Genomic DNA, 14,453 nt, shown 5'->3' on the forward strand with positions numbered 1-14,453 from the left:
GACATCTTTATTCAAATCTGGGATTGTAAGATTCTGACTATTCTAATTACAAAGATTGAAAAAGTGAATTGCTTCTCATAAATCAATTTATTTAATATCTATATGTTATAATGAGTTAGGAATTACCATATACAGAGTAGCATCAAATTTGGAACACCAGTTAGGATATTACTCTATGCAAATGACTGAAGATTCGAAGTATGGATGCACATAACAATGTAAATAGATGCTACACATTTCTGCAAATGCCTAAAAATGGTCTTCAGCAGATGCTTCTAAATTTTCTCTGGATTACAGCTTTCGAACAAAACAAAAACCCAGTGGATTTGGACCAGAGATCTCTAAACCTTCCTCCACCCCCACAACTGTCTTTATTTAGTCCTAAATTTAGAGCAGATGGAGAAACCAGCAAGCAAGGCAATGCCTGCATCTGCTAATAAATTAATACTGCTGAGCCAAGCAAATGGATAAAACTTGAGCAGTCTCTACACGTTAGCTATAAAGAATGCAAGGGCCCCTGCTTTTGAGGCATTTATAACCTATATAATTTAGACATAATATTGTTTGCTAGCATTTATTGAGGACTTACTATGTGTTGGGCACTATGCTTAGTGTTACACTCATATCAACTCATTTAAGCCTCCCAATGACCCTGTGAGATGGATACTATTATATTACCCAGTGTACCGAAGAGGACAATGAATCAGAGATTAAGTGATTTTGCCCAGAATCACATGACTAATGATACAGTTGGAATTTAAAAGAACACTCTCTGAACCATCATGCTAAACTGCTCTTCTAAGAAAGACACAGATAGATAGAAGGAATAGATTATCCTATAACCTCATTTAATATTTACCATATATTCTTTATTATTCTATATTATATTATATTTTATTTACATGTATCATTTATATTATATGACTGATGGGCTAGGATTATATTATGTTACATTATATTATATTATATTATATTATATTATATTATATTATATGATTATATGACTGATGGGCTAGGGAGAGGGGGAATAGGGAGTTGTTGTTCAATAGGTATAAAGGTTCAGTCATGCAAAGTGAAAAAATTCTAGAGGTCTGTTGTACAATAGTGTGTTATTGGTAATAGTTAGCAATACTGTAATGTACAGTTAAAAATTATTAGGGCAAATTTATGTGTTTATTGGGGTTTTTTTACTATTAAAAAAAAGAAAGAGGGGCGCTTGGATGGCTCAGTTCTTTAAGCGTCCAAATCTTGATTTCAGCTGAGGTCATGATCTCAGGGTTTGATGGATCAAGCCCCGTGTCGGGCTTTGCATTGACATCATGGAGCCTGCTTGGGATTCTCTCTCTCCCTCTCTCTCTGTCACTCCCCTGCTTGTGTGCTCACTCATTCTCCCTCTCAAAATAAATAAATAAACATTAGAAAATATATATCTTGCTCTGAGAGAGAGAGAGAGAGAGAGAGAGAGAGAAAGGAAGAAAGGGAGGGAAGGAGGAAGGGAGGGAGGGAGGGAGAAAGGAAGGAAGGAAGGAAGGAAGGAAGGAAGGAAGGAAGGAAGGAAGGAAGGAAAGAAGGAAGGAAGGAAGGAAGGAAGAATAAAGCCTGGTCCATCAACTGATGAATAGCTAAACAAAATATATATCCATACAAAATGTATGTATATATCCACAAAACGTATATCCATACAATGGGATATTTGCTGTTCAGACATAAAAAGAAATGAAGTTCTGATACATGGATATAGCATGTGTGAAACTTGAAACATGCTAAGTGAAAGAAATCAAGCACAAAAGATCACACATCGTATGATTCCATTTGTATGAAATGTCTAGAATAGACAAATCCAGAGACAGAAAGTAGATTGGTGGTTGCCTAGGGCTAGGGGATGGAAAACTAAGGGATGATAGCTAATGAGTAAGGAATTTCTTTTTGGTGTGATGAAAATGTTCTAAAATTGATTGTGGTGATGCTTGTATAACCCTATGAATACAATGAAAGTCATTGAATTGTACACTTTAAATGAGTGAATTGTGGTATGTGAATTCTATCTTAATAAAACAAAAATATTTTTTTAATTACATAGTGATTGCATTAGTTTTCTATTGTATTATTATTGCATAACAAAATACCATAAAAGCAGCAGCTTAAAATAACACCCATTTATTATCTCACCATTTTGTAGATGAGAAGTCTGTGGTGGGTAGAGGAGGTTAGGACTACTGGCTGAGTTTTCTGCTTAGGGTCTTGCAAGTCCAAAATTAAGATATTAGTAGGACTGAGTTCTTATCTGGAGGCTCTGGGGAAGAAAATGTTTCATTCATATTGTTGGCAGAATTAAGATACTTGCAGTTGTAGGACCAAAGTCCTGTTTCCCAGCTGGCTACTGGCAAAGAACCACTCTCAGGTCATTGAATGTTGCCCTTTCCATTTTCAAAGCCAGCGATGGACTCTCAAATATTTCTCATGCTTCAAACTTCTCTAACTTACCCTTCTACTACTAGCCAGAGAAAATTCTCTGCTTTCAAATAACACCCCTGATTGAATCAGATCCATCCAGATAATTTCCATATCTTTTTTTTTATGTTTATTTTTGAGAGAGAGACTGAGTGTGAGCAGGGGAGGGGCAGAGAGAGAGGGAGACACAGAATCTGAAACAGGCTCCAGGCTCTGAGCTGTCAGCACAGAGCCTGATGTGGGGCTCAAACTGACAATTTTCATGTCTTAAGGTCAATTGACTTGGGACTTTAATCATATTTGCAAAATTCATAGCAGTACCTAGATTGGTGCTTGATCGAATAACCAGGAAATAGGAATTAGAACTCTTCCTAGAATCTTTTCTTCAAAAAATATTCCCCCCTTTTTCAGCTTCATTGAGATATAATTGACATATAACTCAAAAATGTTCTTAAATTTTCATTGATGTATAACTACATATAGAAAAATACCTAAATCAGAACTGAAAAGCTTGATTATTTTCACACCATAAAGGTACCCATATAACTCCCACCTAGACCAAGAAACTAAAGATAAATTTAGGGATAAATGACATTTTTCTAACACTGAGTATTCCAAATTTATTAACAAGGTATAAAGTTCCATGTATTTGAGTCTTCTTTAATATATCTCAATAATGTTTTGTAGTTTTCAATTAAGTTTTGCATATCTTTCATTAGATCTTTTCCCAGGATTTTGTTTCTGTTTTTTTGAAGATTTTTATTTTTAAGTAATCTCTACACCCAACATGGGGCTCAAACTCACAACCTCAAGATCAACAGTCACATGCTCCACCTACTGAGCCAGCCAACTGCCCCTATTCCAAGGTTTTTGATAGTTTCGATGCCCCTGTAAATGGCTTCAGTTAAAATATTTAAATGTTTATTGTTGGAATATAGAAACAAAATTGATTTTCCATACACTGATTGAGTATCCAGACATCTTGCTAAGCTCACTTATAATGGTAACATGTTATCTGCTTATTCTTTTGAATTTTTCTATGGACATAATCATATCATCAGCTAACAATAAGTTTTATTTCTTCCTTTCTAGTCCTTATACCTTTCATTTATTTTTCTTGCCTTATTACACTGGCTAAGACCTTCAAAACAATGTTGTATAGAAGTGGTATTAAATGAGCACACTTGTCCGTTTCTCACACCACAAGGGGAGATTTCAATATTTTATTACTAAATGTATATAATATTTAGTCTATTATTTTGTGGATATATATCAGATTAGGGGCATTCCTTCCTGTTCTTAATATGCTAAGAGTTCTTATAAGTATTAAATTTTATCAAAAAAATCTTGTATTTATGAAGATCATCTTACCACTTTTTCCCCCACTTATTTTATTAATGTTGTGAATAATATTGATTTCAAAATGTTAAATAAATCTTCCATTCCTTGAAGAACAAACTCCTTTTGTCAAGATGTCTTATTCCTTTTATATAATACTGAATTCAACTAACTAATTATTTTCTTTAGGGTTTTCATGAGAGAGATTAGACTATAATTTTCCTTTCTTTTTTTTTTTTTTTAATTTTTTTTTTTTCAACGTTTTTTATTTATTTTTGGGACAGAGAGAGACAGAGCATGAACGGGGAAGGGGCAGAGAGAGAGGGAGACACAGAATCGGAAACAGGCTCCAGGCTCTGAGCCATCAGCCCAGAGCCTGACGCGGGGCTCGAACTCACGGACCGCGAGATCGTGACCTGGCTGAAGTCGGACGCTTAACCGACTGCGCCACCCAGGCGCCCCAATTTTCCTTTCTTTTAATGTCCTTTAAGTTTTGGCATCAAGGTTATGTAGACCTCATAAAATGAGTTGGGAAGTGTTCCCTCTTTTTCTATTTTCTGGAAGTATTTGTAGGAGAAAGGTATATTTCTTCCTTAATTGTTCAGAATGATTCACTAGTGAAACCATGTAAGCCTGGATTTTTTTGGGGGGGCAGGGGGGAGGCGGGCAGGGTTTGGAGGTTTTTTGTAAGAAGTGTTTCTTATCACAAATTCAATTTCTTTAAAAAACAGAAAATTTGAATAGTCCTATATTTTTTCTTATGTCAGTTCTAGAATTAAGGAAGTTCTTTTAGCAATTTTATCTAAAATTAAAGTTACTTATAGTATTCTTTTCACTTTTTAATATTTGTAAGATCTGTAGCAATGTCTCCTTCTTCATTCCTGATATAGGCATATTGTAAAGAGTATTTTCAATAATCTATCATTGGATCAACTGATGAATGGATAAATAAAATGCAGTGTATCCATGCAATGGAATATTATTATTTGGCTGATACAAGCTACAACATGGATACATCTGGAAAACATTATGCTAACTGAAAGAAGCCAATCACAAAGGACCACATATTGTATGATTCAATTTATATGAAATGTTAAGAATAGGCAAATCTATAGAGACAAAACAGATTAGTAGTTAGAAAGAAGATTAGTGGTAGAAAGTAGTTGAGGGCTATGAAGTTTGGGAGGAAAGTGGGAGTGACTGCCAAAGGGTAGAGTTTCTTCAGGGGATAATGAAAATGTTCTACAATTGATAATGGTGATATTTACACAACTCTCTGAATATAAGAAAAACCGCTGAATTTCATGGTATGTGAATTGTTATCTCAATAAAGCAATTTAAGAAATCTATCATTGGATAGGTCAGATACTCCTTGATCTAGACTTGATTAGATCCTCCTTCAATTTTGTTCAAAGCAACAAATTAGAAACTACTTACCCATTTTGCAAAAGAATTTGGTACCTAATCATTCATGTTTTAGCCCCAATGCCAATACTTCAATTTCCCCCTTTTTTTGGTATCCTGGAGCATTGTGAAATGGACCCAGAAAGATACTGTGCCTACACTAGGTATCAGCAAGATTGATTTTAGGAAATCCTTCATATGGAAGCTTGCCTGTGTATCCTTAGGAAAGTCTTTACATGTCCCGAGGGGTACAAATATCCTAGTTTGAAGACCACTGCAGTAGGCTATGCTGCCTCTTAGTAGAGGCATGTGGGAGAAAAAAACTGTTTTCCAGTATCTACCAGCTGTATGAAGATGCGTTCCATAGCAAGGCCCTTTGTGGTCAATTAGGAACAGCGTTTGGGTTGCTGACCCAGACATAGGTACTTCTACAAGGTCAGCTCCAGTCCAGGATGTTTGACAAAGATATGGTCTCATTCAGACAAACCTATGATCTCCGGAAGCCACAACAATGTCGAGTACAACCTAGACAAAATAACCTTGGCTTCATTTGGCAACACCAAACTAAATGTTGCTTAGCTCTAGCTGAGGTTGCCTGAACAGTTTCTGGCAGTTACAGGGGGATTTATATAGCTGGGAAACTTGATCTCTTGCCTTTCCCCTTTTACTTTTTCGTGGGCGAATTTAATCTTTGTACCTGCCATGTCTGCTGAGTGTATAATTAGCATGCTGACATCTGAGCAACAGTGTTTCTCAGCTTTATTTAGGAATGGAAATATTTTTTACTTTGGGTCAACTTAGGCACCCCCCTCTACTTCCTTATTATCCTGGAGATGACAGGTGTTTAATCCCTAGAATATTTCTGTCAAGGGCACAGAAATATGTGTCCAGACATTAGCCAAAGTTGCCCTCTCCTTTAAGATACACATGACATCGGCTCAATACCTCTCCTGCCTCCCCACCCCATGGGTTACATAAAGGTCAATGCCCTCCTTACAATTTCCTGAAAATTCCTGGGAGACTTAGGCTGTGTTCACCTCTGACTCCAGCTCCTGTCAACTGTGTTAGTTTGGGGTTGTCTCACTCTCACTTCTGCTGTCCCTTTTCCACCCAGGTCAACACAGTCAGGGAATTCAGAACTTGTTCTTATTTGGTGTGCAGAGTTGAGGAGAGATTACTCAAATCCTATGTGTCTATCAGACTTCAAAGATAGTCTGGGGGAATTGGAGGGGCTTACTCCAAGCAGCGCAGCCACCATAAAACTGAATTATCACCCATCTGTGTTTTTAAGGTTCTCCCCCAGTTTCCTTACCCTGAATGGGGCTTAGCCTTCTCTCATTCTTTATTAACCTTTGTTCTGACTTCCCTATGCCTCACAAAAGGCAACATCCCAATTTCTCAGGCACAAAAACTTTTTTCCAACCTTTTCTCTGACTCTAGGTATCTGTCTGCATATCTTAGGACACAAGCTAAAGCTTTAGAATTAGTATTTATAAGGATTTGCCTCATTAAGGTCACAGACAACCATTCTATTCCTCTCCAGTTTTAGTTTAGAGAGTAACGGTGGGGATTTTTCATTGTTTTTACTATTGATCAGGAAAAATCCCTAGGAGAGTGAGGTGTTGCATCTTAACAGAACAGGATGGCAAGGAAAATTGAGCCAGTCACTATTATTTATTGAGCGCCTAGTATGCTCCAATGAGCTAGGAGCTAGGGCACAAAAGGCAACAAAATCAGACACAGTTCTGATTGCAGTGTTAGTGGGAAAAAGGAACGTTAATCAAATACTCAAATAAACAAAACGAAAATATGAGCGACAAGCACCAGAAAGGTGGGGGTGCAGGTGCTTCAAGAGTTAATATGCCTCCTGGTGGGAAGTCTGAGAAGGTCTCTCTGAGGTTGTGACTGCAGAGCTGTGATCTGAAGGCCCACTAAAGGTTATCTTGTGGGGAGGAGAAAGAACTTTCCAAGTGGAGGTTGGAACAACAGAAGCCCCTGACAAAGCAAAAGAAGGACCCGTGGCTGGAGCTGCAAAAATGAATGGCACTTTGGAGAAAGATTAGGTTGGAAAGGGTGTTAAGGCAAGGCCATCAAAAAGTTTCACGTAGGGGATGCTGGGCTCAGATTTGCATTTTGCAAAAAAAAAAAAAAAAAAAGAAAAATCACTTTTCAGTAGGGAGAATGGATTGGATGTTAAAAAAAGCTTGAGAGAAACTGTCGAATACCTGGAGCAGCCATGTGGAAACCAGCAACTGATACGATTATTCTACTCTGAATGATATTTATGTGTTTCATATAATTTTTAAACGAAATGAATACATATACGCATAAATCATTCAGAATAGCAAACAGTATTTTAAAAATAGCAACTGGTACTCGTACTATTAGGTTATAAAAGTCAGTAGTCCTCTGAACATTCCTCCTCATACCCCTCGCACCTTCCACTCAAGATCCCTTCCTCCACTCCTAACTATTCATCTGGTATTGACTACACCTCCCCCCCCTTTATTTTTAGGAGAATATATTTTTTTACCTTTTAAAATGTTTACTTATGTATTTTGAGAGAGTGAGCAGGGAGGGGCAGAGAGAGAGAGAGGGAGAGAGAATCCCAAGCAGGCTCTGTGCTGATAGCTCAGAGCCTGACACAGGGTACGATCTGATGAACTGTGAGATCATGACCTGAGCTGGGATTAAGGGTTGGACGTTTAACTGACTGAGCTATCCAGGTGCCCCCTTTTTTCTTTTTTAATACAGCATGCTAAAAGCGTTATTTATTTTTCAGTAGTTTTTAATTTTTATCTTAGAGGGAAAGAGGGAGAGAGTGTGAGCCAGGAAAAGTGCCCGAGGGGGAGAGAGAGGGTGAAGGGAGAAAGAGAACCTTAAGCAGGCTCCATGCTCAGCACAGAGCCTGACAGGGCTCAGTCCTGCAACCCTGGGATTGTGACTTGAGCCAAAATCAAGTGTAGGATGATCAATCAACTAAGCCACCTAGGCACCTCTATTTTCCAGTTTTAAACACTGTTTACTTTCTACTTTGGAAGAAAAGAATTTCTTGATTTTACCCCATGTCCCACCATGCCCAAACTCTATTCTTATCCTGCCAAGAGTGAATATTCAAAGCATTACCAACATTTTCTTTTTATTCTTCCCAAATAAGAAAAAATATTGACTCATTCATTACTTGAAAATCCATCAATCAGTAAGGACAAAACAAGTACATTGCGAAGACAAAAGTACCTTCCCTGTACATCGGTCATGAACACACTTAAAGCAGGAAGGACTCATACCCCATTAAGTAAAAACTGTTCAATTTTTTTAAGTTGGCATAAGAATAGTCAAGGAAATTATAGTTGAATTATACATGCTAGTTGAAAGACATAATAAAGCTATTTGCACTAGGAGGCAAAAATAATCTTTACAAGACAAATATCCTGGAAGAGAAGTGTTAGAAAAGTCATTAACTGGGGCGCCTGGGTGGCGCAATCGGTTAAGCGTCCGACTTCAGCCAGGTCACGATCTCGCGGTCTGTGAGTTCGAGCCCCGCGTCAGGCTCTGGGCCGATGGCTCGGAGCCTGGAGCCTGTTTCCAATTCTGTGTGTCTCCCTCTCTCTCTGCCCCTTCCCCGTTCATGCTCTGTCTCTCTCTGTCCCAAAAATAAATAAAAACCGTTGAAAAAAAAATTAAAAAAAAAAAAAGAAAAGTCATTAACTGATGAACTGTATAATCCACCCACTGACTAGCAAAATAGGCCTCTCTCACACTGCTGTGAGCTAGAAAACAGGTGGGTGATTCCTATGCAGAGTCTAAAACAACAGTCAGAGGTTTTGGCCTTCCAATAAGTCAATCAATCCTAAGGAAATATTCAAAGATACAAAGATTGACACCAAAGAATCTTCATGATGGTATTATTTATACATAATGGAAAAGAATCTCAATGCCCCCCAAATAGGAAATAGGTTAAATTATGTTACATCTATAGAATGGAATATTATAATCATTAAATTCATGCTTTCAAAGAACAGTTAACATCATGGGACAATGCTCGTAATGTGAAATTAGAAAAACAGTTGAAGTCAACCTACATGTAAAAACATACACACATACATAAACATAGTATGTTTAAATTTTTTTTTTTTTAACGTTTATTTATTTTTGAGACAGAGAGAGACAGAGCATGAACGGGGGAGGGTCAGAGAGAGGGAGACACAGAATCTGAAACAGGCTCCAGGCTCTGAGCTCTCAGCACAGAGCCTGACGCGGGGCTCAAACTCACGGACCGTGAGATCATGACCTGAGCCAAAGTCAGCTGCTTAACCGACTGAGCCACCCAGGCGCCCCAAACATAGTATGTTTAAATATATATAAAATATCTACACACACTCCATTTTTTTTTTCTTTCTTTCTTTTAGTGCATAGAAAAAGAGCTTTTTCTCCCACTATGGTCAGACATCCATGTATCTTAGAGGGCTTGCTAGAAGTGCAAATCCTTGGGTTCCACTCCAGACTTACTGAATTAGAGGCTTTGGCATCACAGCCCTAGGACTTCTGCCTACCTACATACCCTTGTCCACCCACGTACTACCTTGTCTGCCTATATCCTGCCTTGTCCACCTATGTACTGCCTTGTTCACCTACGGCCTACCTTGATTGATACTGATTCACACCTCCATTTGAACACCAGTGAATGAGAAGTAGGTGCTTTCTGGGTGACAGAATTATGAGTAATCTTCTTCCTGGAATTCTTTAAAAAAATTATCTGCCAAGCATATGCTGCTTTTGTAATTAAAAGCTCATTAAAAGTATATTAATGAAGCATGAGTATTAGAAAAACAGAACAGATTTGGGGTCTATTTGGGCAAGTCTAAACACCTTTTGAGAATTGGAAAGTGCATTTTTAAAATTTAAAGCAAGCAGGTACCTATAGATTCCTGACAGAATGTCAGTTTAGAAAGAACAAACTGAAGGTTGATTGAGAGGTTTTGGGTGGGCGGGAGATGGGCTAAATGGGCAAGGGGCATTGAGGAGGGCACTTTTTGGAATGAGCACTGGGTGTTATACATAGGGGATGAATCACTGGATTCTATTCCTGGAATCATTATTGCACTATATGCTAACTTGGATATAAATTAATAATAATAATAATAATAATAATAATAAATGAAAAAAATAGTTTAGGACAAAAAAATACTAAGTGTAAATACGAAATTCATTAACTCAATAAATAGTGCAGGTAAAAAACATAAATATAATAATTTTGAAAAGTATTAAGAAACAGTATTTTCCTGTGCTCCAAGATGTTCCTTGGCAAAAAGGATTCAGTGATCAAATAACTTTGGGGCACGATACATATTCTAATCCTCTCTTAGAGTCATACAACCATGAGCATATTATAGGCTCTGGGAAGTCCAGTATAATCTTCATTCTTAATTCTAGCTCCACAAATTCTTAGGATGTGTCCTACCATTAAGAAAAAAACTAGGGGCACCAGGGTGGCTCAGCCAGTTAAGCGTCTGACTCTTGATTTCGGCTCATGATCTCGTGGTTCATGAGTTTGAGCCTCGCATTGGGCTCTGCACTGATAGTGCAGAGCCTGTTTGGGATTCTCTCTCCTCTCTCTCTCAAAATAAAAAAATAAATAAACTTAAAAAAAAAAAATTTAGGCCAGGAAAGAGCCCAAGAATTCTCACTATGGACTGACACTCTATGTTTGATCAATCTTACATTCCTATGGTCTCTGATGACTTAGACCACATACATTAATAGGGTCTGATTCTAAGGGCACAGCTCAAATCAGCTACCAAATTAACACTTAAGAAAAACAAAATTGAGTGCCAGGCTACAAAATTAGAATCTGAGAAGGAATTGTATATTTACTTTTGTTTACTAGTAGTCTCTACCACCAGACATTGAGCCTGAAATTGTGTCTTATATTCACTTATGTGGTTCTAACACGGTAAAGCCCGGCACTTAGTTGGTACTCAGTTGAACAGAGCACAACCAAACAGGTGGCCAAATTTTTTTAGACAAATGCAATAATGAAATGGGCTCAGCACAGGTCCTCAACATTAGGCCATATAGTTTATGCAGTCATGATATGAAGGCCTCATTTCATTCAATAAACACTTTCGAGTGCTTATGAGTGGGTAATTCCAAGAATGCAGAGGTGATTAAGCTACAGTCTTTAACCTCAAGAGCCCCAGGAGTATTACCAACCAGTCCGTGGTGTACAGGGTTGGGCACACATTAGGTGTCTAATAAATGCTTGTTTTAACTGAGTTCGGAAACCAAGATATGCTAGGCTGGTCAAACTTTGGTGGCCCGGGAGCCTAGAGTAGGGTAGAATCAGCAGTCAAAAGTTTTTGTGAGAGAAGTCCCAGAAAGAACCTAAAGGGATTTAACAGTATATACCATGACGGAATTTGTAAATATGTGTACTATGAAATTCTCTAGGTTCCTGCATGTTCATAGATGGTATGTGGTGAAACAGGACTGAGAAAGGGGTCCAAAACAGATGGCAGGCCCCTCTACTGCAGGACTTCTCAACCTTTAAGCCATGTGCTATGTTCCTTTTATGCTATGTTCCTCCTAGTCTTCACAGCAATCCTACACAGTAGGTCTCATTATTTTTCCTAGTGTAGAATGAGCAAGGGGTACCTGGGGGGCTCAGTCAGTCAGGCATCCAACTCTTGATTTTGGCTCAGGTTATGATCTAACGGTTCACGGGTTCGAGCCCTGCGTCGGGCTCTGCGCTGGCAACGGGCAGCCTACGTGGGATTTTCTCTCTCTCCTCTCTCTCTGCCCCTTCCCCGTTCTCACGCTCCCTCTCTCAAAATAAATGGAAAGGAAAAGGAAAAGGAAAAGGAAAAGGAAAAGGAAAAGGCAAGGGCAAGCTGAAGCTGACAGGGAGTAAGTAATCTGCACCAGGCCACAAAGGTACCACCATAAGGTACAGAATTGGACTCTGAAATCAGTCTTTCTGGCACCAAAGACTGGTTTGTTATCACTCAAGCAGTACTGTTTTTAATATATTGACGAGAACTAGAACACCTCCAGAGGGACACACAACATAGTGTTCCCCAAACTAATGTGATTAGGAAATCCTTCTGAATGAATCTATGCTTGAGACTAGCTTTCCATGTAACCCATTTTGAGAAACACTGTCAAATGAGTCAGAGATAACCCCATAGCAGATAGAAGGAAGAAGGAAGAAAAGCTAGCTTATTGAAACTGTGCTCAAAGAATTATTAATTAATAAGGACACATAAATTAAACTTCGGTTTAATAGATATCATTTCTTTACCTCCAGATTCATAAGTTCCAGTTCATGGCTCATTTCTGTCAAATAATATTTGATATAACATTCCAATCCCCATACCTTCATGTAGCTAGGTTTTTAATGCTTGCTGCAGAATTTGACTTACCCAGTAGTTCAATTCACATCACTAATTTTGATAAAGTATATTTACATTGGGAGTATAGGTTTTAACTTGCTGTGTATTTCAAAAGGCCTGAGATTTGCATTTTGGGGGGAGATAATTTTTCACTGTACAGGACTCAAATTTTTTAGTATCTAGCATCCCTGGTCCCTACTGACTAAATTCTAGTAGTACCCCTCTCCAGCCCCCGAGTCATTTTGACAAGAAACATCCCCATAATTTCTAAGGGAGTGGTATCACCCCCAGCCGAGACCCACAGGTTTACAGCAAAGCAGAAAGTTCCATAGAACAATGACTGAAGATAAACACCTACCTTGATCCTGCATTCAGTATTCCAGCAAACAAATACAGATTTAATATGCTACCTTAAATCCTGCATGTCCAATGTCTCATTACATTTCTCTGTATTCTGTTAATAATATGAACAGATTCAACAAACTGCCAAAATACCATTTTTAGCCCAAAGGGCCAATAACTATATACTGTGCCAACAACAGCGATAAACCTGGGCAGAAGCTAAGCCCAGGATTGCATGGGGGTACTGGCTTACACCTGAGGCAGCAGCCACAGAACAAAAAGTATACCTGAACAGGTTATCGTTTTGTCAAATTTGGGCTTTAAGAAGGATGCTGGTTTTTTTCTTTTTAAAATGATTTATTATCCAAAAACTTGCTCCCTGTCACTGCTGAATCAGCTCAGCAATGCAGCTCTATCCTTTTTTAGGGTGGTTAGGACCCAAATAATTTCAGACCAAAACTAGAAGCACAACCACCAACTACAACAACCAACTTGGCTGTTGGCTCAGGAACATATTCACAGACATCTCAGTATGTATCCAGAACCTGGGTTTCATTTCTTGATCGGAATGCCAATCACCATAAAGTCTTCTGCTAGAGTCACTTCTTGGAGATCTAACACTGATTCGGCTTGCTTTTTCAGTTCTACAATCCCATCTGTTTCTCCTTCTCTGGCCAAGGCAACTGGCTTGTACCTCTGACTGAAGTGAGTCAGAACTAGCCTCTTTGCTTGGCACAACTTTGCAAATGCTGCTGCCATCTGTGGTGTGCTGTGGCCGTGCTCCTTTGCTTTGTCCATCTGGGCATCATCTAGGGTCGCTTCATGGATCAACAGGTCTGCTTCAAAGCACAGCTTCACTCCTCCATCACCCACAACCCCAGAACAGTCACCCAAAATGCAGATTTTTCTTCCAACAATAGGCTTTTTTAAGACATCTTGGGGAGAAATTGTAACTCCATTTTCCAGAACAACAGAAATTCCATTTTTCAGCTTCCCATAGGCAGGACCTGGCGGAACACCTAATGATGGAGGCAGATAACATCACATCATGGGAATGGAATTTATGACTTGTTAAGAGAGTCTGTTTTAACAGCACCAAAATGGAAAAGGCATCCAATTCTTTTCATAATCGTTATAAATATTTTACTACTTGTGGAAAGCTGGAATATTTATACATTTTTAAAAGTTCAGCGTTGGCTATTGATGTTAGTGATGCCCTAGTACTTAAAACATTTCCCAAGCACACATGTCAGATGAGTTTTAAGCTTTTAAGTCCCACTAAGACCTTCTTAGGGTCAAGCTATCAGCTTTGATTCTCGGCTGTGAACAGGAATAACAGTTTTTGAGGCCGCTTTACTTAACAAGCTCATCTTTTGGGTAAATTTAATGAGTCCATTTAAATAATGACAAAGTACCTACAAACTGACTAACTTAATTAAAAAAATTGTTTGAGGGGATTGTTTGGATCACAAGATCAAGGAGAACTTCTGGCAATCATACACAATCTTCTTCATAGGCAGGGGCAGT

General features: G+C 38.4%; 1 protein-coding gene across 5 annotated transcripts in view; it reads right to left on the reverse strand.

Annotated features, from left to right (window-relative positions):
* Positions 1 to 8,315: 8,315 nt before the first annotated feature.
* ELAC1 (elaC ribonuclease Z 1) overlaps positions 8,316 to 14,453 on the reverse strand; it is a 39,926-nt gene continuing 33,788 nt past the window's right edge. For all 5 annotated transcript variants that reach the window (XM_058692071.1, XM_058692073.1, XM_058692069.1 and 2 more), the window contains exons 4-5: positions 8,911 to 13,945; positions 8,316 to 8,663 (exon numbers count right to left, since the gene is read on the reverse strand). In XM_058692071.1, the coding sequence (XP_058548054.1) occupies positions 13,479 to 13,945 (467 nt within the window). In that variant the 3' untranslated portion in view covers positions 8,316 to 8,663; positions 8,911 to 13,478. The remainder of the gene's footprint in view (positions 8,664 to 8,910; positions 13,946 to 14,453) is intronic.

The sequence above is a fragment of the Neofelis nebulosa genome, chromosome 11, assembly GCF_028018385.1.
Source record: "Neofelis nebulosa isolate mNeoNeb1 chromosome 11, mNeoNeb1.pri, whole genome shotgun sequence".
Classification (NCBI taxonomy): domain Eukaryota; kingdom Metazoa; phylum Chordata; class Mammalia; order Carnivora; family Felidae; genus Neofelis; species Neofelis nebulosa.